We start from the raw sequence: 23,166 nt of genomic DNA, 5'->3' as shown, positions 1-23,166 counted from the left end.
AGGGAGAAAGAAAGACAGAAGCACTCAGAAAGATGAGACGGAGGCAGACTCCGGATGACCCAAATGCCCTTCAGTGGGTTTGTTGTAGAAGGTGTCCGGAGTGTCAGCTCTGAGAGCTGAGAGCCTCTTTCCTCCTGGGTCACTGAGCTCTGGATCATCTGAGGTGCAGTGATTGCGAGTCTGCTTGCATCTGAAAATAAGTCTGTGACCTGAGGAGCTCGTAGAGAAATCCTGTAGAGCCTAAATAGGGCCTAAAGTGAGGCAGTGATGTTTGCCTGCGTCTGGAGACAGCTTGAATTGTTGGTACTAGCACTGTGATCTGCTTCAGACGCCAGCTGTATCCGTTTTGCTGAGAACCCACTTAGCCATAATGCTAGCAGAAAATGCTGATGTGCATTAGGGGTGGCAGAACTGATTTTGGCAAGGGAGAGAAATGAGGTCTTCAAATCTTACCTTACTTTGGAACTGAAAACAACCCCCACCCACATCCCCGAGAAAGGGCTGATGTCTCCTCTGTCCTTCACAGAGATCTATTAGCTGAGGTTTTGTCCAAACCCAGATCTTGTGTTTTGCATGGCACCTGGAGGCTGCCAGACTTCTCTTCCGTGACACCTCTTTTGCTCTTTGCGTAGCAGCATGCTCAGAGAGGCCCACGCGGTTTTAAGCTTTAATCCTTGGCCCAGGCCAGTCCTGACGTCACCTGCAGATTAATTCTTCTGGCACTTCTCCTCTGACACAGTTCCTTAACTGTTAGCAAGCCACCAGAAAACTTGCGGGTTTGCAGAGGGGAAAGAAGATATTTTTGTGTTGATGGAGAGCAGTGAAAGCTTCTCCTGCTTCCTTTGAGATTCTAGCAGACACAGTGTTGGACAAACAGTGATCATAAAGAGGGGATAAATGGTGATCCCTCCAGAAACCTCTGCTTCATTTTCTGGTCTGCTGGATGGATCATTGCTGAGCAGCTCCATGCACCTCTTGCCTGCTAAAACCTGCTGTGCTTGGCGCAGGGAAACGGGAAAGCAGGTAGAAAGCAGAATTTCTCAGCTGCAAGGCCAATACTAGAGGAGAGCGGCACCCACGTGCTTTGTTGTGATACATCAGACTGCTGCAGTTTGCGTTTAAGAGAGGCGTGTGCCTTCCTGTCTCATGCAAGACATCTTGCTAGTCCTGTGTAGTTCCTGGCATGGCTGAGGGGCGGAGTTCCTTCCTGATCTTTGGATGATCTTGATCAGCTTAAGCTATAAAGCAGGAGATTTGATTTACCCTGACTTAGCTTGCATAACTGCAGACAGAATTAGGGGTTGGCAAGCCCTTCTGCACATCTAATGGCTCAGACTGAGAGAGGGATCATGCTCTGATGCCTCCCACACGGCAAATAATTTCCATTATAATTCATTCTAATTTGTTTTATTTCCTTGATTAACTTTATAACGTAATAAAGCACCATTTTCACTTGAGCTATTCTCTGTTAATTTGTTTTAGCATTGTCTGTAATGATATTCATTTAATCTTTGTCATTGCTAATTTTAAAAATCACTGAACTAAAGCCAGAAAGTGGTAGAAAACCATGACAATTGGTAGTTTGGGAGTCCTGAAATCATCACATGGGGGCTGGCAGCCCATGAGGGGCAGTAGAAAACCGGCAGTGGGGTAGGAGCTGGCATGTGGAGCGTGGCAACCCCAGGCTTTGGGCTCTAGCCTCGGAGAGGCCACACTCTGCTTCTCCTGGGAAGTGTCTCCTGCTGAGACGTCAAAGTGGTGGGACCTGGTGGAGCAGAAATCTGTCTCATCCCTTGGAGGCGGTGAGAGAAGCCCAAATTCTTCTGCATAGAGTAATACACTCTTGCCTTGTTTTGGGGGATGGGAAGCTCTTCGTTCTAGCACGTCCTCCGTGCTTTTGGGAGAGCTCAGGCACTGGAGGAATTTTGTGGGGCACGGCAGCAGCCTGTAAGTTCCTTCAGCTCTTCAGACAGAAGATATGTGAGCTCACTGCTCTCACCACCTGCGTGCTCCTCCGGCCTATCCTAGGACAGGTCTGCCTGCAGCTCCCCGCAGCCATGGCCGCTTTCATCCCCGACCGAGCTCAGACAAGAAGGTGCCAGTAAGTCCTTTGATTCTGCTTGCTCAGTAGCTCCAAAGCTGGAGTGTTCACCAGGGCGCGCTGTCTGGGTTTGTGCTCTCTGTCACCACGTTCTGGGCTCTCCCAGAAGTTAAGCCCAGTGACTGGTTTGCTTATTTGGGACGGAGAGGGTCCGAGTTCCAGCCTGGTGCACTGCATGGGTCGCGGTCCCTGAGCAGAGCAGATCCTCGAGACGAGGTGCCTAAGCCCCCCCAGGAGGTCTGCAGATTTTAGCATTTGTAAGGAGAGTCACACTGTGTTTCCTGGCAGTCGAAAGACACGTCCTTCAAGTCCCAATAACATCTGTCACTGTGAACAAGCTCTGCTGTGCTAAATCTGCCCTTCTTTGTGGAATATTCGCAGCAGAAGTGATCGCCGAGAAAGCTTTTGCAAAACAGCCAGAACTTTTTGCATTAGAGCTGAATCCTAATGGCTGTGTTGGCTTTCCATCAGAGACTAGCTCCCTTTCCCTGTGTGCGTGCAGAGACTTCATTTTACACATGCTGCCCTCCCTGGGTGAAAAGCAAAAAGCTGACGACGCAGGGGTTTCATCTTGGTTTATCCTGCTCTGTCCTTTCTGGTTTTGCCTTCCCAGATTGCAGGTGATCGCTGATAAGCTGGTGGAAAGGTTCGTGGCCTCTGGCCTGATGCTTAAAGAATGGGATAGGGTGAAGCTGCATGCTACAGTCATGAACACTGTCTTCAGGAAAGATCCAAGTGGTACGTATCCCTCATCCTTACTGATAAATGCATTTAAAGTAGTGCCTCTGAACAGGAAACACTTTTGTTGTCTTCTATGTTTCCTTTTTTAAACCGTGTGGTTTTTCTTAGTCTCAACAATACCTCCAAGGTAGTGGGGCGATGTCACTGAATGAAACCCAGAAGAAAATAAAAAAGCAATCAGCAGAGCCGGAGAAGGCAGGCATGGTTGGAGCACTTTCTGGATCTTTTCTAAGATTCTTTGTCATAGCTTCAGAAACACTATCGCCCAGTAGCACTCATAAGATCTGGGCCAGAGAGGAATGCGTTCAAGTTCCATGAGAGGTCTTGGGCTCTCTGTGCCCCAACATTAAATTGAAATTCAGTAACGACTTGATGTGCTGTGCTGATCTTTAAACAAGATGAAAACGTGATCCTCTTTGGTCAAGTCAAAGATTGCCTGTTGCTTTAGGAACGTGATTCCAGTGTCCTTCTCGTTAGATCAGATTCAGACGGCTATGGGGCTGAATATGAGCTATTATTGAGTGTACAGTGTCTGCTGTCTCTGCCAAAAGATTGTCGGCTTTAGCAATCTGTAGCGTTTTTCTTATTGCATTACTTTATAAAGCAGCCTCAGATGCGTTGCGTTTAGGGAGGGGCAGTCTATTACAACCTCGTTCTCCATGTGCAGGCGTGCCTACGCTGTGGCACCGGTGTGTAGTTTGCAAGCCTTTAACAGCATTGCGCCGAAGCTTTTCCTAGCTTTCTCTGGCGCAGTGGCCTCTGTGCAATGCCGATAGGTTATGTGGAATATTCTCCAGTTACTGCCTCTCGGAGTCTCTGGACGGACAGCGATAACAGCAGGTGGTTTGTGTTACAGTTTTCTGTGCACCCAGCGGCAGACTTTGGGGATGACTGCTACTAAAGTCAGATAAGCGTACTCGGGCGGTAGAAGCCCTGAAAAGATGGGGCTTAGCTCTCTCCAGTTGAGCCCTGAAAATTGGTGAGAATGTAAGCCCAGAGTGCTGATGTGGCTCTCTTAGGGGAGGCACACGGGCAGCTGCATCTGGGATTGTGAGTCTGTATTCTGAGCAACCCCATGAGGCATGTGAGGCGTTCAGACACAGTGGTGAGAGCATTACACAGATCGCCCTGGAAGTCGCTTTATATTCAGTACAGGATTTGAGTAGCATGCTAGGTGTGAGTGGGACTTCATAGCTAATGCTGGAGATGAAACAGAAGTATTGAATATATTCACTGAGTGAGGCAGAGGTCCTGTAGAAAGAACAGATCATGTACTTGGGGATTATATAAAAATCCAGACGTGCTCTGGGGAAGTGGATCTAAGATGTAGGCATTTGGCATTTGCTGCAGGCCTAGGTTGCTATTCTTAATGCCTGTGTGTGTGGCTGCGTGCCCACCCCGCAGAAGCACACACACCACATGTCTGTGCTTCCCAGAGCAGGCAGCAGAGGTTTGTTTAGGTGCTGTCCGGATCGTGCCTGGCATGGTGCTCTCGTGCTCTGTCTGGTATTTGGTGCTGTTCCAGGTGATGCAAGCGCTCGCGGTGCTGACTCTCACCCTGGCAGGACGTGGGATTAAAATCAGCCGGAGAGAAGCAGATGTGTTGCACCGAGCCATCGCCCCTACAGATTTGCCCTAGCAGTGGCTGTGATTTAGGTTCTTTCCTCCAAGTAACGTAGGTGATCCTGACAGAGGCACCAATTCCTGCGTATTCAGCCTTGTTCTCTTTAAAATCGAAATATAAGGGTTTTTTTTTTGCACTAAAAACTGGGCAAAGATGGTTTATTAGCTGGCAGCTGACTTTGGGGAGGGAGAGAGTGGGGGGTGAAGTACAGCACATACAGTTTTCCCATCTGAAGCTCATTCTGGTGGTGGCTTTTCTCTTTACAGCTGAAGAGCGAAACAATACAATGACTGGTAAATCATCTTTCAAGGAACGGGAGTCGTTTAATGGCCGAAATATCCTCAAGGTCAGTATGAAACAATTAGGGAAATCGAGCCAGCCGTGGGTATTGTATAGCCAAAAGAGGTTGATACACCTCTTCAAGACTGCTTTTGTCTTAGGCTTATGGGTTCTCCCGGCGGGGAAATCTGTTTATAAAATAAACAATCCAGATCACTCGTAATTGGGAGCATTACAGCATTTAACAGAAGCGTTCTTAAAGCTGGTGAGGCTCGGATCAGGAGTATGTAGCTCGAATGCTAAGTGGGTGTTCATGTTGTCGTTTACTTTGCTCGTGTTTTACCCTGGAGACTCAGGCTCATGTCGATTCTCAGCCCACCAGAGAGGAGTACTTTGTTGCTCTTGTTCTACTCACTCGTATATATTTATGAAACTAAAACCGGCTGCCGTTTCACTTACTCTTCTCTTCTTTTTCTTAACCTCTGCTACTGATTTGCATGGTTTTGCTCCAGAAAAATAGCAGATGGTGATAAGGAGCCCCACCAGCCAGGATCTAAGGGCTTTGGCAGTGATCAGAGGGTAGGAGGCAAGATCCCCCACACCATGGAGGTGGGTAAGGCTCGAGGGGGAGCGTCCTGCAGCCTCCCAGGCTTTGTCAGCCAGTGTTGAGACTGCAGGCAGCCTCTGCTGCTTATCCAGATGGCAGTGTCAGCCCGATGCCGTGGTGCTTGGCCCCTGCAAGCGTCCAGAGAGAAAAGACAAGCACAGAGGAGTAGAAATGGAAAAGAAAACTGGGATGGAAGCAGATTTGCCGTCCTCATTGTGCGAGGGGATTTGTTGCAGGCAGCTATGATGAGAGGGAGATGGGAGAATGCTTGAATATTTTTGAGAACCGACAAAAGATATTCTGGCAACAGAGAGAGACGTGAGAGGGTGAGGGCTGGGTGGGGGTTGGACAGCCCAGGGGGACTTCAGGGCAGCCGTGGAGGGAAAGGGTGCACTTTATTTGTGTTTACAGTTTTGCTGTCTACTGTACTAGGCACTGGATGTGCGGGGACGTGGAGGCAGGGAGGGGAACTGATTGATCTCCTCTGCACAGAGGACAAACAAAGGGACAAAATTAGGTTAAGCTCTCATTGTCCTCAAAGGTCTGTGCAAGCGCAGTGTTATGACTCAGCATCGCCACATGTTGAGCGTTCGGGGTGAGACTGCAGTCTTGCAAAGTGAAGCAGGAGAGCCGCAGACGTGGTCCTTTTCTTAATGTGACCTGTGAGTTTTGGTTAGCTCCCGGCGGCAGAGAGGGAAGGTGGTACGTGTCGGGAGCCCAGCGTGCCTGCAGGGACCCGGCTTCCGAGGCGTCCGCCCGCGTTTCGCTTTGCCCTTTGCTCTTTTCTCTTCTGTCTGTTAAACTTGTCCTCAGACTTTAGAGGCACGTACGATCGAACCATCAGTCTGCCTTAATGCTCCTCAGCCAAAACCAGTTACGATTTGGAAGGCATTAACGATGCTCCCTCTACCGGTCACACCATTGGTGGACTGCACTGCGGAGTCTGAGGATCTGTGGGTCTGGCGGTGTGCGGGGGCATCGAAATGCAACTGCCCTACCTCAGATGGCCACTTCTTATTCCTGCTGCTCTCTGAAATACGAGCCGATGCATTTTTAAAGACCCTAATTGATTTTGTACTGAGGTAGCCAAAAGAGCTGCTGCCTCTTTGGACTGTTGATAATTACTTCAAAGCATGTCTTGCCGCAAGAAATGTCATCCTTCTCCCCCACCTCCACTACATTTCCTAACCTGCTCGCTTCGTATTTCCCTTTGGTCTCCCACGTGCCTGCAGCAGAACGCCCGTTGGCATTAATTAATTACATGAGTCATAAATAGCTCCAGGCTTCTTACCAGAGGAGCCCAGCCTCAGCCAGCCACTGATGCATTCTAGCATGACCTTGCAAGGATGTGCCAGTTCCCTCCCAGCCCCCCTTTTATATACATTATTTATCTTCTGCTCAGGGAGGCTGCCCTCTCACAAAGTGGCTTCATTAACTTTTGCAGTAGGATCTAAACGACAGGCTGTTAACGAATATGGCTGCAGTTAGGCACGCTGGCTCGCGGGCGCCGGCCCCTCAGAGGTAGAGCGATGCGCCCGGCGTGTGTTCCCAGGCGGTGGGACTCTGCGATAGCTGTGTTGGGTGGCAGCGTTCCCGTTTGGAAAGCCGACAAAGCACGGCTGCTGGTAGGAGGGCATCGAGTTGGAAAACTCAGCTTTCATGGCTCTCGTTCCCCTTGTGCAGCTGCGGCCGGCGCTGGTGGGCCGAAGGCTTTGCTCGGCGGACCTGAGCTGTCAGAGCGCAGCGGAGACGCCTCGGTTCTGCTGTTCCAGCCTGGGGCTCCCCCTGGTCAGAGGTGGGGGGGGCGTGCAGACGCGCTAGCAGCACATGTTTGCTGATAGCATGCCTGCGGTACCCCAGGCTCCAGCTGGTATTTTGCTTTCAGCCAAACTAATCGGAATTTTATTTAATAATCCTTTGTTCTACCCGTTCCGCAGAGTTAAACATACACTCCTATTTGTGCTAATAAATGGTTGTGCAGGCCGGTACCTTCCCACACTGCTCAGAAAATAGATCCTGTAGGATGAGTTGTGCTTGGGAGTTTAAATTACTCCTGTCTTGAAGACTATCTGTGAAAAAGGCTCCCTGGCCTAGCTGCTGCTTAAAGCCCGGAGCAGTGCGTGACCCAACCGCTGAGTGTTTTGTGTCTTCCACAAAAGCACTGGACGCTTTAGCATTGTGCTTGTCTAGTCTAGTCCCCAAGAAGCTGGGGGTGCTTTATGAATCACGTCGTGCGGAGCGGCGTGCATTTCTTCTAGGGCGGCTAGTGGCTAGCCGGCCGACTCCTTTGAACATCCGAGTCACGTTCCGAACTCCTGCTCCAGTCGGGAGCAGAGCGAAGGGAAGAGGCAGCAGTTTGCAGCTGAAAGACAGCGGCAGCTCCTTCCCCGTGAGAGTGAGAGGAGGGTCGGGCCGGGCGGGCGGCTGGCCCTCGGGGAGGGGCGGGTTTGGCAGCCCCCTCTGCCTTGCCTCCTCCCGTGTCCCGGGCGGTGGCTGCGTGCCCGTGCGTCGCAGCTGGCCGAGCGGCACAGCGCTGGCACAGAGGCGCTGGGGGCAGCTGCCGGCATCTCCGGAGACAAAGGCTTGGCTGCCTCTGGGCTTTTATTTGTTTCGCTTGGTGAAAAAACTGAGGCTGCTGTGAAGAAGTGAAAACGCAAAGAAATGCAAAGGTACCGCCCGGCCAAATTTTTCTGTTATACCTTTAAAGGTATAAAGGAAGGCTCGCAGTAGGAAGAAAACCAGCTGGACTCTCACTGAATCAAAATTGAATTATTTTTGACTCAAGGTCTGAGGAGTAAAAGTGGCCATTGCCACCTTCAAGCAAATTTTGAGTAGAGAAGATCAACCCTGCCGCTTAGCACAGCTCTGTGCATTAACAGCTTACAAGATTACATATCGAGGGAACAGCTACTGAGGTACAGCGGCGGAAAGCTGCCCATCTTATGTCTTAGTGCGTTAGGGAAGGCTTTAAGCTGGGATGCAAGACTGGGAACTGGATCAGTCGAGGCAGTGACACGTGCTGCTGTGCCTTGGGCCAGCAGTGGGAGCCGAGTGGCCGAGCTGCAGGACTGCTCTGGGAGGGCTTCGAGGTCAGACAAGGCGTAATTCGATGAGACTCCTTCTCTTTTGAAGCCTGCGTACAGGGTATTACATTATGGGACCGTATCTGCTTTCATTTGGAGCAGGGGGAAAGTGCATTTGCTGACTGATAGGCCGGGGCTCGTGGAGAGCTGATCGTAGCAAACAAATCTGGTAGTGTTCTCCGTTATCATTTTTATCATTCTGGGTGAGAACGGTGCAGTGGCTGTGGTGTGCAGTAGTTCAGTTTAAGACATTTGATGCAGTGCCATACAGAATGAAAAAGAAAAATCTTGTCCTGGCTAAACACACCAATCCCTCGAAATACCCCAAACCCACCAAGCACCGAACAAATTAGTTTCTACCCCAGTGTAGAGCCGCCACCGTTACCAACTCCCCTTGGAGATGAGGAGTGCTTCTCATGTTCTGCAGCCATCTGTACCCAGGCCTTTTCTGTGTAACTTTTGTTAGTGAATTTAAGGATACAGAGTCTTTTCCTGTTGTATTCTTAAGCTGAGGTGAAATCAGAAGGCCAAAGAACCTGCATTAGGCGAGATCAAGACTGGCTGGTGTTCAGAAAGGGTAAGAGCATCTTGTTGTCCCTCAGTGAGGTGATACAGCTATCTGTCCGAAGTAGGACTGGCAACTGGAACAAGTACCGAACGGGAGATGGCTGCTTGGAAAGTTTAGAGTTAAAAATACCAAACAAAAAATCCACTGGGGTGAGAACAGACTGAATAAGAGATTGTGGTGCAACATCACTGTATCAGAAATAAGCCAGTGCTTTCCTCGCCTCGGTTTTATAGAAGAATCAAAACCAGAAATGAAAGGCTGTAACGCCACTCTGCAGAGGAGAGGATTTTTGCCTTCGGTTCTGATCCTGCCATTATCGAGGGATACTGAAACGGTGGAGGGGGCTCAGCGGTGTGCGCTTAGAGCAGCAGTGGGATGGGAGGATGTGACAGTTGAGCAGATGTGACTGGAGATCAACGTTTGTATGATCTTGGGGAAAAATAAAGGAGATGAAATTGGGGTCGCTGTGATAACGCTTCCCTACGAATTATATTCTTCAGGAAAAAAAAAAAAAAAGGGCATATTCACGTTATTTGCATTCGGTGAAACAGGAATCTGAAGTGGCATTTGAAAAATCAGACTAGACGATAGAGGAAAAATATCTTTGTTGGACTGTTTGGGCCTCGGAGCAGAGTGACGGGGCGGCGCTGGAGGTGCTGAGAGAAGGCTGAGACTGCGCTGAGGAGAACGCAGTGCAAGAAGTGCAGAAGGTTTGTGCTGACTTGCCCGCGTGTGACAGAGATCCGTTTGGTGACCTTACCGTAAAGGGGAGATGCCTCTTTTTTTGCAGAGGTCCTCATCACCTCTCTGACTAATTTTAGCAGGAACTGTAAGTGCTAGGAGAGGGGGGATTTGCTGAGAGGGTTATAAAGTTTCTGAATCCTCTTGCCCCTTCCAGGCAGGGCTGCCTGTACTGCTGCGGTCCCCTCCAGCCCAGCAGCTCAGCTGTTTCGGAGGTGCTGTGGGTGCCTCCACCTCCCCCCCAGCGAGCATCCCACCTCCTCATTTCTCTGAGACCGCTCTTCTGCCATCAGCCAGCTGAGACAGCATCACCTTTTTGATCTTAAAAGGACAATTTTTTCTTGGTGGAGCTGGCAGGGGTTGAATTACAGCGGAGCCTTAATAGAAGACAGGGACCCAGCACATTAAGTGCTAGAAGAAAAAAAAAAAAAAAAATCCAGAAAACAAACCAACGCATTGATTAGCAAAAGTAGGCAGCTCATCCCAAAGGTGCTGTAACCCTTCTGCCGGATAATTTCCCAGGTCTGTCCGAATTAATTTACTGGCTCTGTAGCTGGGCTCCTCCTCTTGGTGGTTTGACGAGTGTAGTGAGTAGGTCACATTGATGGGAGCTCCTTGTCCTCCTATTCCTGGATGCGTCTCAAGCCTCCTGGCATCTCTGCAGCAAAGCCGAAGCCCAGCTCTTAAAAACTGTTGCTGCATTTGCAATAACAGGCAGTGCTAGGAGCCACGGGCATGAGGCTTCTTTGGAGAAATGCAGGGCTTGGTTATTAATTTCCTTAACCAAGCTGTACTGTAAATCCCTCATATTTGAGGCGTAGCAGGGTCTGGGAAGTTAGCGGAGCCTTTAATGTGCTGGAGGGTTTTTTTATTCTTGTCTAAAAGACGTACGAAAATCCAGTAACCTCCAAATGTCCCACTTGTATTTGTTTCTTAGTTTGCAGAATGCCTTTCACCATAGCAACTAGGGTTTGATTTCCTCAAGTGCATGAATTTTCATGGATTTCTGGCAGGGGGGAACGCACCCAAAACCCTGAGCTAAAGCAAAGGTTTTGGAGCGTGGCAGTGGCAAGAGCACCACTAGATTTTGCTTGTGAAGCAGGGGGACCCTGGAGGGTGAGGACGGCTGAACAAAGGCCTCCACCCGGCCCCAGATGGTTTAATTTGCAAAAAAAATCCGGCCTGACAGATTAATTTAGACTCTTGCTGGATGTCACCCCCACCGCTGCATCACTCTCTGGCAGCTGAGGTGGCGTTGCTCCAGAGTTACGGAGAGCTGAGGTTTCATACGGCGGCAGTCGAGGAAGGATCGACTGCTTCCACGCTGGCAGAGCTCAGCTGGAAACCTCGCAGCCTTCTCACCTGCGGAGGTCAGGAGGGTGTCACGGGCAGAGCGAAGCACGCTTCTCTTAGGTCTGCAGGTGAAACCCAGCTGGGGAGAGGCCGGAAAATTTGCAGGCGTTAGTAGGAGGGAACAGAGCTCCAGATGATACTGAGAAATCGAGCAGAAGCAAATGGGCTGCCGCGAACAAGGGCAGGTCCAGGAGGGAGCGGTGGCGTGGGTGTGGGATGGAGAACTGCCTCAGTAGCAGCCCCACGGACCGGGGTTTGGGCTCCACGGGGACTGCTCCAGAGCACAAGCTGGCCGAGTCTGTCCGTGGCAATAAAAGAAAGAGGTGAATATCTGCAAAGTAAGCCTCTGACTACGCTTAGTGTTCGGCCCCTAGCTGAGGTATTTGTCCATTTTTGGGCACCATGGTCAGGCTAAAAAGCCCAGAAGGCAACAATAAGACAATCAGAGGGCTAGAAAATGTCTATGAGTTGAGGCTGAGAGATGTAAGTGTTGCTTTGAGGCTACTAAAGGGAAGGAGGAAGACATAGGAACACATAGGAAAAGCTCTTTAAGTGTGTGAAAGCTTTTGCCAGTAGTGGATACTCTGTCTTCCCTGCTCTGATGGCAGGGCAATAAATAACGGGCTTAAATTGCAGAAAGAGCTTAGGTGTTAGGAAAATCTTTGTAATGGGAAGGGTAATGAAGGACTGGTCTAGAGGAGCTGGTGGAATGGGGGTCCCGGTTGTTTTGAGGGAGCAGAGACATTAGTCCAGGGTCTGCCACCAATGAGCTCCTCCTGCTTTGGGCAAGGAGCGGGTGGTAGAGCCGATGACCTCTTTTGGTCCTTTCTGCAGCTTGTTGCTTTATGATTACTCTGCAAAATGTGTGCAAAACACCCATGAGATGGCATTTGTGAATGTGCCAAAAGCTTCTTGGCATTTACGTGGCATTTATTTTGACTCAGTAAAATACAAATACAAAAAAGAAACCTTCCGTTGGTGGTGCTTTTCCAGATAGAGATGGTTATATTGTTACTGCTTTCCAAGGGATGGCACCGGTGATTTAATCAGAAGGGCTTTTCCTGTGTCACAGAGGAGATACCCCTAACTTGCATCCCCTGTGCTAACCCAAGATGCTGGCGTGTTTGTAATTTCAGGTCTTGGTGGTTCGTGGCAAAGCTTGCGGATATAAATGACTCGAGAAGTAGCAAGCTGAATGCGAACGATAAAGGAGTTAGTGCTTTGCTTATGATCCAGATCAGCTGTGCTCCCAAGAGATAGGCCACTGGGACTTTTATGACCAGATTTTCTCCCTCCTGAAGTCTGTGTGCTTTATTCTTCCTAAGGGAGATGAGGTGAAAGGGTTTCTGCTGCCGCCTTGTAAAACCCGCCAGAGGTTGAAAGAAAGCAAGAGGGGAAGGGCTGTTCCTCGTGCTACCTGGGTGGAAGGACTGGATGCTATATTGGTGATGGAGAGACACTCCAGAGCCAGCTGCACGCTCGCAGAACAAAACAAACGATCGATCCGCATGCGCCCGCCGAGCTTTGCGGCTGACGCTTGGAGGCCTTGGCACCAGCAGCATGCTCGCGGTGACGGCCCAGACAGCCACCCCCTTTCTCTCTCTGCCCTTCCCAGCCCTCCCCCTCCACCCTGGCCTTGCAATTCCGCACATCTTCATCCTGTAACACCTCTGCAGCAATGGAAGGCATGGGATGCCCGGCCAGCGATCCTTTAAAAAGCCACGGAGAGGAAGCAGTTGCTAATTTGGAGAGGAGGTGGGGAACACCGGGAGGAGCTGCCTCTCTGGATGAGTGCCTGTCTACCTGCTTTTCCTACACTTCTCGTGCATTATTGCTGGCGAGCTTCCAAGCACAATTAAACCTCTGACAGATAATCATTGGCAGAGTGGTGTCCAGAGTGAATAATACAGGAATTGAGTATTTCTTTTTTTGGAACCAAACTGTTACAGGAAACGTGTTCTGAAAGTTGAAAATAGAAGGGAAAAAAAAAAAAAAAAAATCTATTAATTGAACAAACTCTCCGGATCTTGACACATTGCCTGGTTGCCTCTTACCTTCTGGGAGCCCCCCCGGGGGTTTGGTTTGGGGTTTGTCTGTCGTAGTTTGGGGGAGTTTAGGTCGCAAATGGAAAGGGTTTCGGTGCGTTTCTCAGGACGAGGGAGAAGGAGCTCTGCCAGCACGTAGTGCAGCCTGGGGACTGGGGCAACTTCTGCCGCTTCGTGCTGTGGAGGTAACAGCCTTCTGTAGACCGTTGGGGTGGTCGGCAGGGAGGGGTTGGTAGCCTAAATCCACAAAGCAGAAACAGGGCACAGACAGGCTGCCCTTGAGGTCCCTCTTTTACCAACAGTTTTCCGTCGCTGAACTGCGTTCGCGAGTCAGCCTGGCGAGGAGCAACAGAGGTGCTGCTCAGACCTGAGAGGCTCTGCCAGGTCTGTGTGCGGGAGGCGCGTTAAGCAGGTGGGTAGGATCCCAAAAGCAGGATTGGAGGATGTGGTTCGTGCAGCAGAGGAGGTCAATCAGAAGAGCTCTGATGGATGGAGTTGGCTGGAATTCGGTAGAGTCTTCTTGGAGTCCCTCAGGGTTTCTGAGTGTTACTTTCACTTTTTTTTTTTTTTTTTTTTTTTTTTAATTTTTAATCCATCCATGCTTTTTGCCATTAGTAACTTTGCCTCTATCGGTCCTTTTTTCTTAATGCTGGTATCAGCTCTGTAGCACACCAGTTTGCTGAAGAGTCGGCCCCTCCCCTGCTGCAGCTGGCATGGGTCCCGCAGTTGTGCTTTAGCCAGATGATTTGGAAGAGCGACTGTTCTCTGCTCTTCTGCAGTGTTTTCAGTCCCAAGCCGTGGATGCGTTCTATGAGTGTTAATTCAAATGTATCATCCCTTATGAGATGGAAAAACAGCCTGAGGTTTATTTGGGCAAGTCGCAGCCCGTGGTCTGATCTTGTCTGGGTCCCTCCCCTCTCTTGCAGTGTAAGGTAGTGCAAGAAGGGTTTGGGGTGTTGGGGTTGTGTTCTGCTGCGAGTACCGCCGGGAATATCCAGGGGAGGGTGCAAAGGGTTTGAAAACAAACAGGTTTCATTGCTCTGAAAAGGTAGAGGCACCTCTTTAGAAACACCGCTTAATTTTTCTCCACGCTTGTCAGCGAGCGCCTTGGGATTTTGTTTGCTTCTTCCCTTCCCCGAAGGAGATAACAGTACCGTAGCGTGCTGATTTCCCACGGAAAGCAACCTCCCGTCCCTCCCGGCTCTCCGAGTTCATTCCTTCATTCACCGCTGCTCCCCATCAGGACACGCTGGGGGTAGTGGCTGCCACCGGGCAAGCTGGTGATTCTTGTCACTGCCTGCAGAGCAGATGAAGCTGTAAAGCCCGCGGCTCCTCTGAAGCCTGAGCTTAATCTCCCTGTTTGAGCTCTCTCCGGCGCTGCTGTCTGCTGCCGGACCCCGATTCCTGGCACGATCTTGCGTGGCCGCAGCGCCGGGCTGCCTGTCAGGAGCGATCCTCCTGCAGATGTTCTCCTGCCGAGGCAGAGACGAGCGGCACTCGGCCTGTTGGCGTGCCTGCCTGGAAGGGATCTTTTGGTGGATAAACACCTTCAACCCCGGGCAAAACAGAGGAGAAGGGGCTGCTGGCGTCCCGTCCTCAGCGTGGACTGCGCAACAGGAATGGCAGTGAGCTCGTCCGCAGCCGTAGGTTCCCGGAGCTGCAAGCTTTTTCCTTCCCTCATTAGAAGTTGCTGATTTTGGGGCTCGTTCCAGATACAGAAAATGGGGACACCCCCCCCACACACATCCCCCCCCCCCCCCCCCCAGCTCCCTGCTGAGGGCAGCTGGGTTTCTTAGGCTGATTGGTCACAGTTCTAATGACATGACATGCCTCTGCTCGCCCCCAGCACTGATTCACCGGGGACAGTTTTGTGCTGTTAATCTATAATACCCCTACCCTAAGGCACTGCTTTCCATGGCTGGAGTTCACAACCAAGTGAGCTCCCCACAGGCTTTTTGGGGGTGTGTGGGTGTGGGTGTGGGTGTGGGTGTGCATGCATTTTCTCTCCTGTGATAACGCTGCTCTTTGGTGGTAGTTTTTAATTGCAAGGCATTGCAGTAGATCGTTGTTCCCTCGGCATTTCGGAGCACCGAGACTCTCGGCAGGGCTGCTTGGACTTTTTATTAATTCAGGATGGGTCCTTTTGGGCTGACTACTGTCGACCATGTAAGGCTTTAAAAACTGATCAATAATCCTGATGGTAGCAGCAAACTCCAGGGCAGGCGGCGTGAGTGCAAGCCAGAGATTACGTGAAGGAAGTTTTAAATACCTCTTACTCCCTTCCCTTGTCTGGACTGGCTTTGTCCTCCCGCTGCCCGGTGCCTCTCCGGGAGAATCCATTAATATTTCTCATGCTTGTTGAGCCCATGACAGGTGATTTAAAAGCACCAGTTTGTGTTGGCATCTCCGCTCTTCATAAGCAGAGCTGAAACGCGTCGCTGCTGTCCTTAGGTGGATTAGTGCAGTGATTTATTTACCATTGTTTCCAGGCTCCAACACAAAGGTGCTGTCTCATTCTGGGAGGGTTGTCCGTGGGAAGCGAGCCCCCGAGGATGGCTGCTTGACAAATACCCACGCTCGGGAACACAGCATCGTTTAGACACACGTTTTAACTGCTTCATCGAGGAATCGTCCTCCTTTGCATTTGTTTCTACAGTGCTTCAGTAAAGCCTACTTTCCAGGCTAAGGCAAGAGGGGGGGGAAAAAAAAAAAAAAAAATGTGGAAAGGAAGGATCCTGGGTTTTGATCTGTTGCTCTGCCTTTGATAATGAAGTTGTTGTGGTTTGGGGGCTGAAGTTTGTACTAGCATTTTTGGCTCAGGTTTGTGAGGAGCGAGCGGTTTGAAGTGTGGTTCTTTCTCTCCCAACACAAGTCTTCAGCCTCTGTCTTCCTTCAGAAAATGAGTCTTGGGCCCCAGGGGAGGCCTGCTGTGCAATTTGCGGGTAATAGAGGGGAACGGACCTCAGAGGAAGAAGGGTTTCCGACGGCTGAACGGAATTGTCTGACGTGAGAGAAATTGGGGTGTTAGAAATGACAGGCGTGCTGCTGGCTTTTCCTGGCTCAGAATAAATGACTGTGGGGGAGAAACGGAGGAAAGCATGCTTTCTGGGAGCTTCCGCAGGGCTGCCTGCCTTTCAGCGTTACCTGTGCGGTTATGTCCTTGGACTCGGCCCCCCAGAAGGGAGAGGGAGAAGGAGGAGCTCTTGCACACGTGGGTCTGTGGTGGTTTGCAGGCTGACGTGTGAAATACGGGCTGTCCGTGGACCAGCACGCTCCCTCTCTCAGGGGCTCATGGCTTTTGGGGGAGGCAGCGCGGCTGAGGCATCCTCGCCGAGCTGTTTCCCAGCCTTTGGCTGCGGTTTGAAAGGCAGGGCACATCTCTGGCACGTTTGCTTACAGGTGCTGGGTCCGGGGTGAAAAGTTAACGACGCTCTTTCCTTATTCGGTTCTAATTTCATTTGGGAAAGCAGCAGGGAGACAGAGGGCACTTAGTCTGGTAAGTGCTGTTCCCTCGATGGGAGTTAGTAGCTTGCACGGCGTGCGTGGTGTTGTCTTCCTAAGCCGACTTTTACCTCCATCAGGTTAATTTTCATTTATAGTATTTAAAAAAAAAAATCCCAACCCCCAACCTCTTATTTATTCTTTAGGCAGTGAGGATGTAAATACCTCAGCGTGTTTGGATTTATCGAATTACTGCGCTTTTGCTGAGCCTCACAGCCCACTCCAATCAACTGACACGGCGTTTGGTCACCGTGCAGTTTTCCTCCCCCTGCCTCGCTCCTGAGCCCCACCTCCTCGTGCTCCCTGCAGCCTTTTTGGGGAAAGGTGGGCCCTTGGCACCCATGGGAAGGGACAGGAGGGGGACGAGGTGAGCCTTAGGGTTACCAGCATTTCCACGTGAAGCGTAACAACCTCCCGGTATCTTCTTTCCTGGCCCAGAATAAAAAATGCTGACATGCTTTTATAGGAGGCCTTTCGTCAGCTGTGCTACAGGCCTCCTCTGAAACCGGAGTGTTTCCCTGGTGGCTAGGGAGAAGGGGGAGATATAAATATCTTTCTCAGCTCTGCTTGGCTTCTCCCCAAGATAAATAGAAGTGAAAGTTGAAAGCAGAGGCTTGGTCTTCTGAAATCTCCTCCCGAGCCTCCGGGGACACGAGCGCGGGATGCTTTCATGACGGGAAGCCAGCTCCCAGGGTTTCCGGGGTCTCGGGAGGACGGTGTTTGAGGGGCCTCCCTCCCCGCTGCCCGGGGCGGAGCTCGGCCGTACGGGGGCTCGGCCGCGATCCACACGCCTGGCGGCTGGTGGCTCCGGTCGCGGGAAGCCTCGGGGAGCAAAGCAGCAGCGGCGAGAAAGCCGGCTTGAAACGGGAGCGGAGAAAAATGTCTGTGGTTGTCCTCTTAAATCTTGTAGCGTGTTTACTTGCAGAAAGTACAGCTCCATTACCAAAAATCAATAGTTCTAGCAGCGTGCTCCTTGGGAAACACGCACGCGCTCGGACACACAAGAGGTGGTAGGTCTTGAAAAAGCCAAGGGAATACAAAGTGCTTTGGTACAAGGGTTTTGCTTCACTTTTAGCAGTGTATAAATGGAGGGCCCTTGACCGGGGCAGTGTCTCCTGGGACTTTCTGATTGTCTTTCTGGTCTGAAGTGCCTGAGACTGTGCGAGGCAAAAGGGGCTGAGGGGAGGGTTTGTCTCATCATTAACTAATTTTTGCTTTGAAGTACGTGTGTTTTAGAAGAAAAACAGGTTGTGGTGTGCAGAGGTAAGATAAACAAGTATTTGAAAGGCTCTTCCTTTGGCTGTTTTGTGTAGAGGTTTGACTTCCAGGGCTGCTGATGGGACTGTCACATCCTAGTGTTCCGTTGGTTTTCTTCGTGTTTGCAAAGACCTCGTTCTACAGAAATAAATGCATCTCATCCCTTCTCTTTGCTTTATTAGATCCTAGTATTTCCTTGTTTACCAGCACACCTACTGGCGTTACTCCATTAGGAATGGAGAGAAATTATTTCCATTTTTCCTGGGCAGAGAGTGCTCTGTGAAGGAAAGGAGAGCTGAAATGAACCACCATTTTGAGAGAGACGGGTGTTAAGGTTTGGGGTGAGTGGGCACGCTGGCAGCAAGCACTGCACCGAGCCCTGGAGAGCTGGAAATCGTCCTCCTCAGATCAGCCAAAACAAAAAGAGAAAGGAGACCAGCCCCTTTTTACTACCATCTCTTATTAATGAGACATTTTATCCTAAGTCCTCTAACATGAACTACGCAGGCTTTTGGGAACATAATTAATCTTTCATTGTATAAATCTTTAATTGTATAAAATGGAGTTTGTACGGCTGTCGTAATTTCTCTTCTCTCTTTCCCTCCTCTCCCTGTTTGAGAGGCTCCCTTAGCACAACTTCTTTACAACAGGGTGCCCCGCTTCAGGGCAGCGGCTGCAGGGAGCCGCGCACACGGCGTCCCTTGAAGCCAGGCGTGGGGTGGGGATCTGCGTGACCCCCCCGTGGCGGGACGCCCGTCTCCTGCCGAGCGCACGCTCGGAAGAAGTGGCAGCAAACTGTGGCTTAACAGGAGCCTGGGGGATTAGGGGCGAATTCCTTTGGGCCCCGTGCAAAGCAAAGCCTTGTGCCGGGGCCTTAAGGGACCAGGATCACCCCAGAGGCAGGGTGAGCTGCGGGGAGGTGCGGGTGGGCCGGAGGCTGCTCCCCTGGGCAGACATGCTGTGACTCAGTGGTCCAGCGCAGGGAAACCCAGCTCCTGGCGGCGTTTGCGCTAACCCGGGTGCTTTTTGCAGAAGCAGCTTGGGGGGGGGGGGGACGAGGGGGGGGGGTGGGGACAGGGGTTGGGGGGTCGACTGCCGGTGCCCCCACGCAAGCAGGTCCGGGGTGGAGGAGGAGGAGGTGGTCCCTGGCAAGCGGGCTCTGCAGCGCGCCCGGCTGCAGCTGCGGCCGTCTCAAACCGAAGCGGGGGCTTAGCGATCGCCGAGAGCTGGCTCGGCGCCCAGCAGTACCCCTTCTCTTCGGAGGCTCTGCTCCGACCGTCCCGTCGCGTGTGCGTCGGTGAGGAATCGCTGACCTCAGCCAAATCCGGAGTGGAGAGTTGCCCGGAGGAGCTGGCAGTCCGGAGCGGGAGCTGGATTCGGCGTGGCGCCCGGCCTCTGCTCCGTGGCCCACCTGCCTCCGTGGTGGGGCTCCCTGGCCAAAGCTCTGCTTGCTCTGCCCTGAAGATGGGCAGGGAATTGCTTGCCCTAAGGCACTTTTCTCTTTGTGGAGGAGTGACAGCAAACCCAGGAATTCTCCTGAAAGAAACCTAGCCTCTCCCCTTGCAGAAAAAGAGGTATTTGCAAAGTAGAATACCCTTGGGAGAGCCAACAAAGTGCCCAGATTGGTGCCAGGCAGAGCCAAATGCCTTTTTGCAGGAGAAGTGCAGCCTTTCAGATGCTAACTAGGTGTTTGGGGTTTCCAGCATTCGCTGTATGGAGGAATTGATGCACCACTGGCTCTTGTAATGAATGCGTCGGCTTTCACTGGCCTTACTGTTCCTGCCTTCTGTAATGGCAGGAAGGGGGGGTGCGACTGTCTTGAGCCGAAACCTGCAGGGACAGATAGAAAATTCAATAGGAGACAGATGGAAGGGACGTTTCGGAGATCTCTGTCACTGCTCAGGCCCTCAGTGACTCACAGCACTCCCGTTAAGTGGAGTTTTGAAATTAGCATCTCCACTGAAAAGCTTTTCCTAAGGCAGGACTGATGTTTCCAGGTAAGCAATTTCCTGTGTCTTAATGGAACGGGAGGAGCACTTTATGCTTGGACACGATGCCTTTCCAACAGTGTTGCTGAATCTTCCCTGTACGAAATTCTGATGTCATTTTTTTTTTTTGGTCTGCTTCATAGATTGGATTAATCAGCAGAGACACGCCCTCCGGGTCCCAGAGTTGGCTTGCTTTCATTAATTTGCGCTCAAGCCTTTGCCAAACAAAGAAGGATTTGTTGAACAAAGCGGGGTCAGTGCTGGGATGAAGAGCCTTGCGCCTCTAGCTAGTTTGAATTAGGACTGAGCCGTGACTGTTAAGTCGTACGTTCTGTGGCCTGGATTGATAAAAATGTCCCGGCCTCAATCCTTGCCCCCCCAGAGCCTGCGACCTCAAGAAGTGGTAGCCTTCGGGGCGGTGAATAGCCTCCCCGAGCTCCCTAAATGAGACACAGTCACAAAGCAAGGTAGGGGAGGTTTGAGCATCTGCTGCGGTGGATAAAATTTAGAGGTGTTCATTTCATACCCTGTTCGCTGCAAAAGGCTAAGTGCAGAAGAATAGTTTCCTTAAAGGCAAAACAAGTCTACGAGGAGAGGCTTTTTGCAGGGCCAGCTCTTGCAAGAGATGCGTGGCCCAGCTGCAGGCTGCGTTTCTCTAGGTGCCCCTCAAATGTTTTTTTTCTCCTCTCTTTCAGCTCTTCGAGAGCTTCTACTTCGGAGAGGCGCAGCTGGACTCGGTGCTTCTTTCCCAGAGGTTCTCAGACACCTCTGGCTACTACGCGACGTCTGGGCAGCTGACCTTCTGAAGCGCGGGGGTGCACGTTTTGTCGGTGAAATGTTTTTACAGGACACGAAGTTTGGGTGGGAACCTGGGAACTCCGGGCAGGGATGCCTCGTGACTCCTCGAAGGCACGGTGTTTCCCTGCAACCAGGGTCCTTCTGCCTGCTTTCCCCACTGGCAACCGAAATGTCGCAGAGTTGCCTGTTTGATGTCGGTCGCCTGTTTGTTTTCCAAGAAAACAACTAGAAATACTGGTGCACGTGGCTTTTGGGGCATCGTCAGTGTTTAAGTGCGGCTTTATTTCAGAAGGAGGAAGTTTGTTCTTAAAATAAGTATGGAAAATCCAAGAGAGCTCCCTTTTAATGGAAAATCCAAGAGAGCATGATTTAATGATACTGAGGTCAGGCGTTGCTTGGATTTCCAGCAGCGTGCCTGTGTGATGTAGATCTCCAAATAAATGAATTCCCCTCAAAAGCAACGTGTTTATCTCCTGTTGCATCGATAGTTTCTGTAATTAAACTTCCAGCACGCAACTAGGTTGGTAAGAAAGCCTTTATGGTAAGAGCTCTTTGCTCTTTCCAGTGACCATTTTGGAGCGTGCCGGAAAACACATGCCTTGTAGGCGGCTTCTCCAAGCGCAAAACTCTTTGCTGCCACTGTGAATCCTTCAGAGATCTGAAGACAACTGGTTTTGCTTTTCCATCTCCACGTTCGGTAAGAATAGCGACACAGGCTTTCAACTCGCCCGAGGACGAACGCTTGGAGAAGTGGAAGATGCTGGTGTTTGGTTGTTTTGCAACGACCTGGTGACGGCGGCTGCTGCCCGTTGCTGATGGCTGCCATTGAGGTGGGGAGCGTGAGAGGCAGCGCCGGGGTTGCTTTAAGGAGGTTTTCACCCCGTTTCCTCCCTCCCGAAGTGGCCGTGCTCTGACCGCACGCGCGGAGGCAGGCGGGCTTCGGGGCGGCTTTCCTTTTTGCCTCCAAAGGCGTTGTGTTGCCGAGCTCACGTTGTCCACCTGTCCTGGGTTGAGTGAGTGGTGGGGTTTTTTGGTGGCAGGGGAGGGGGCTATCGGGGCGGCCCCCTGTGAGAAGCTTCTCGAAGCTTCCCCAGCTCCAAGCCAGCTCCATTTCTGTTTGGGAAGTTGAGCCCATCAGCTGCGCCTCTGCGATAACGTATTTAAGAAGGGACGTGGTGACGGGCAGTGGGACTTGTGAGGAGGAGTTGCTGCAGCTGCATGAACACCAAGGTCAGTGGAGGAACGGAGGAAGAAAGGAGGGGGGAGGTGTGCCGGAGCAGAGACCCCCCTGTATCCTGTGGGGAGACGGCAGGGCGGCCCCCCCTGCCACCCATGAAGATCTACGGTGGAGCAGACATTGATTTATGGCCTGTGGCTCCTGCTCGCATGATCAAGGTTCTGTGCCCGAAGAAGGCCGGGGTCTCATGGGAAAAGGCAGCCCCGCTGCTGTAATTCAGCGCTGGGAGGATTGCAGCATGCGGGGGAGTCCCACGCCGGAGCAGCTCGGGAAGGGCTGCAGCCGCGGGAGGGAATCCAGTCGGAGGAAGTTAGTGACCCATGACGGAGCAGTGTGGGGAACGCTGCGGCCCATGGGAGGAATTCAAGTCAGAGAAAGTTTGTGGAGGACTGTCTCCTGTGAGAGGGGGACCACGATGGAGCAGGGGGAACAAGTTTCGGACACTCCCCTCACCGAAGATGAAGGAAGTGGCAGCGCTGACTGCACCCCCCATTCCCTGCCCCTGCGCCACTGGGGGAGGAGGTAGAGATATCGGGAGCAGAGCTGAGCCCGGGGAGAAGGGAGGGGTGGGGGGAAGGTGTTCTCAAGATGTGGCAATGCTTCTCACTGTCCTACTCTGTTATGTGTTGTTAGTGTCTGTAAAAAATGTATGTTTTTTTTTTTCTTCCCCTAACGAGTCTGCCTTTTGCTCGTGATCATAAAAGGGGGATTTTCCCCCATCCCAGTCCTATCTCGAACCCCAAGCCTGGCTCTCTGTCCCTTCTCATTGCCGGAGGGGAAGGGAGAGAGAGCTACTGCGTTGGGGTTGGCTGCCAACCAGGCCCAAACCACGACACCACCTCTGCTTTCAAACCTGCCTGCCAGGAAATTAAATCATCCGCAGTTTTGCTGCTTGCCTTCTACCCTGGAGTCCACGCTCGTACCCAGTTACACCCGTCGGGCTTTCCGTCTTTGCTCTTCCTTGCAGCCGAACGCCTTCGTGCTGCCTGAGCGGAGGAGGCAAGGCCGCTTTGGAAACCGCGGGGCACCGGCGCGCTCGCAAGCAGCCCGGCGCGGGGAGATGCTGAGAGCACTTCACGCCCGGCGCCGTCGTCTTCCCGCCAGCCTGAAGAGGTACTTGGCAAATCTCATCAGCCGCCCGAAGAACAGACCCGGGGAGCTGCTCGCACAGCTGCCTGCCGCAGGGAAGGGGAAGAGGCACCTCGGAAAACTGCTGCCTGCTGGGTTCTTAACCGCTCTCGGC

At 51.7% G+C, this 23,166-nt stretch overlaps 1 protein-coding gene across 4 annotated transcripts in view; it reads left to right on the top strand.

The window, feature by feature from the left end:
• The window catches only part of ASCC1 (activating signal cointegrator 1 complex subunit 1), a 43,056-nt gene that overhangs the window by 18,414 nt on the left and 1,476 nt on the right, over positions 1 to 23,166 (top strand). For 3 of the 4 annotated variants that reach the window (XM_042791016.1, XM_042791006.1, XM_032986642.2), the window contains exons 8-9: positions 2,715 to 2,839; positions 4,733 to 4,812. In XM_042791016.1, the coding sequence (XP_042646950.1) occupies positions 2,715 to 2,839; positions 4,733 to 4,812 (205 nt within the window). Of the gene's footprint in view, positions 1 to 2,714; positions 2,840 to 4,732; positions 4,813 to 20,583; positions 21,144 to 23,166 lie in introns of those variants that run through there. The other variant, XM_032986643.2, reaches the window with a different exon arrangement.

The sequence above is a fragment of the Tyto alba genome, unplaced genomic scaffold (assembly GCF_018691265.1).
Source record: "Tyto alba isolate M040663 unplaced genomic scaffold, T.alba_DEE_v4.0 Super-Scaffold_1, whole genome shotgun sequence".
Lineage (NCBI taxonomy): Eukaryota > Metazoa > Chordata > Aves > Strigiformes > Tytonidae > Tyto > Tyto alba.
The sequence above is the reverse complement of the archived record's forward strand: the minus strand, read 5'-3'. Positions and strand labels throughout refer to the sequence as shown.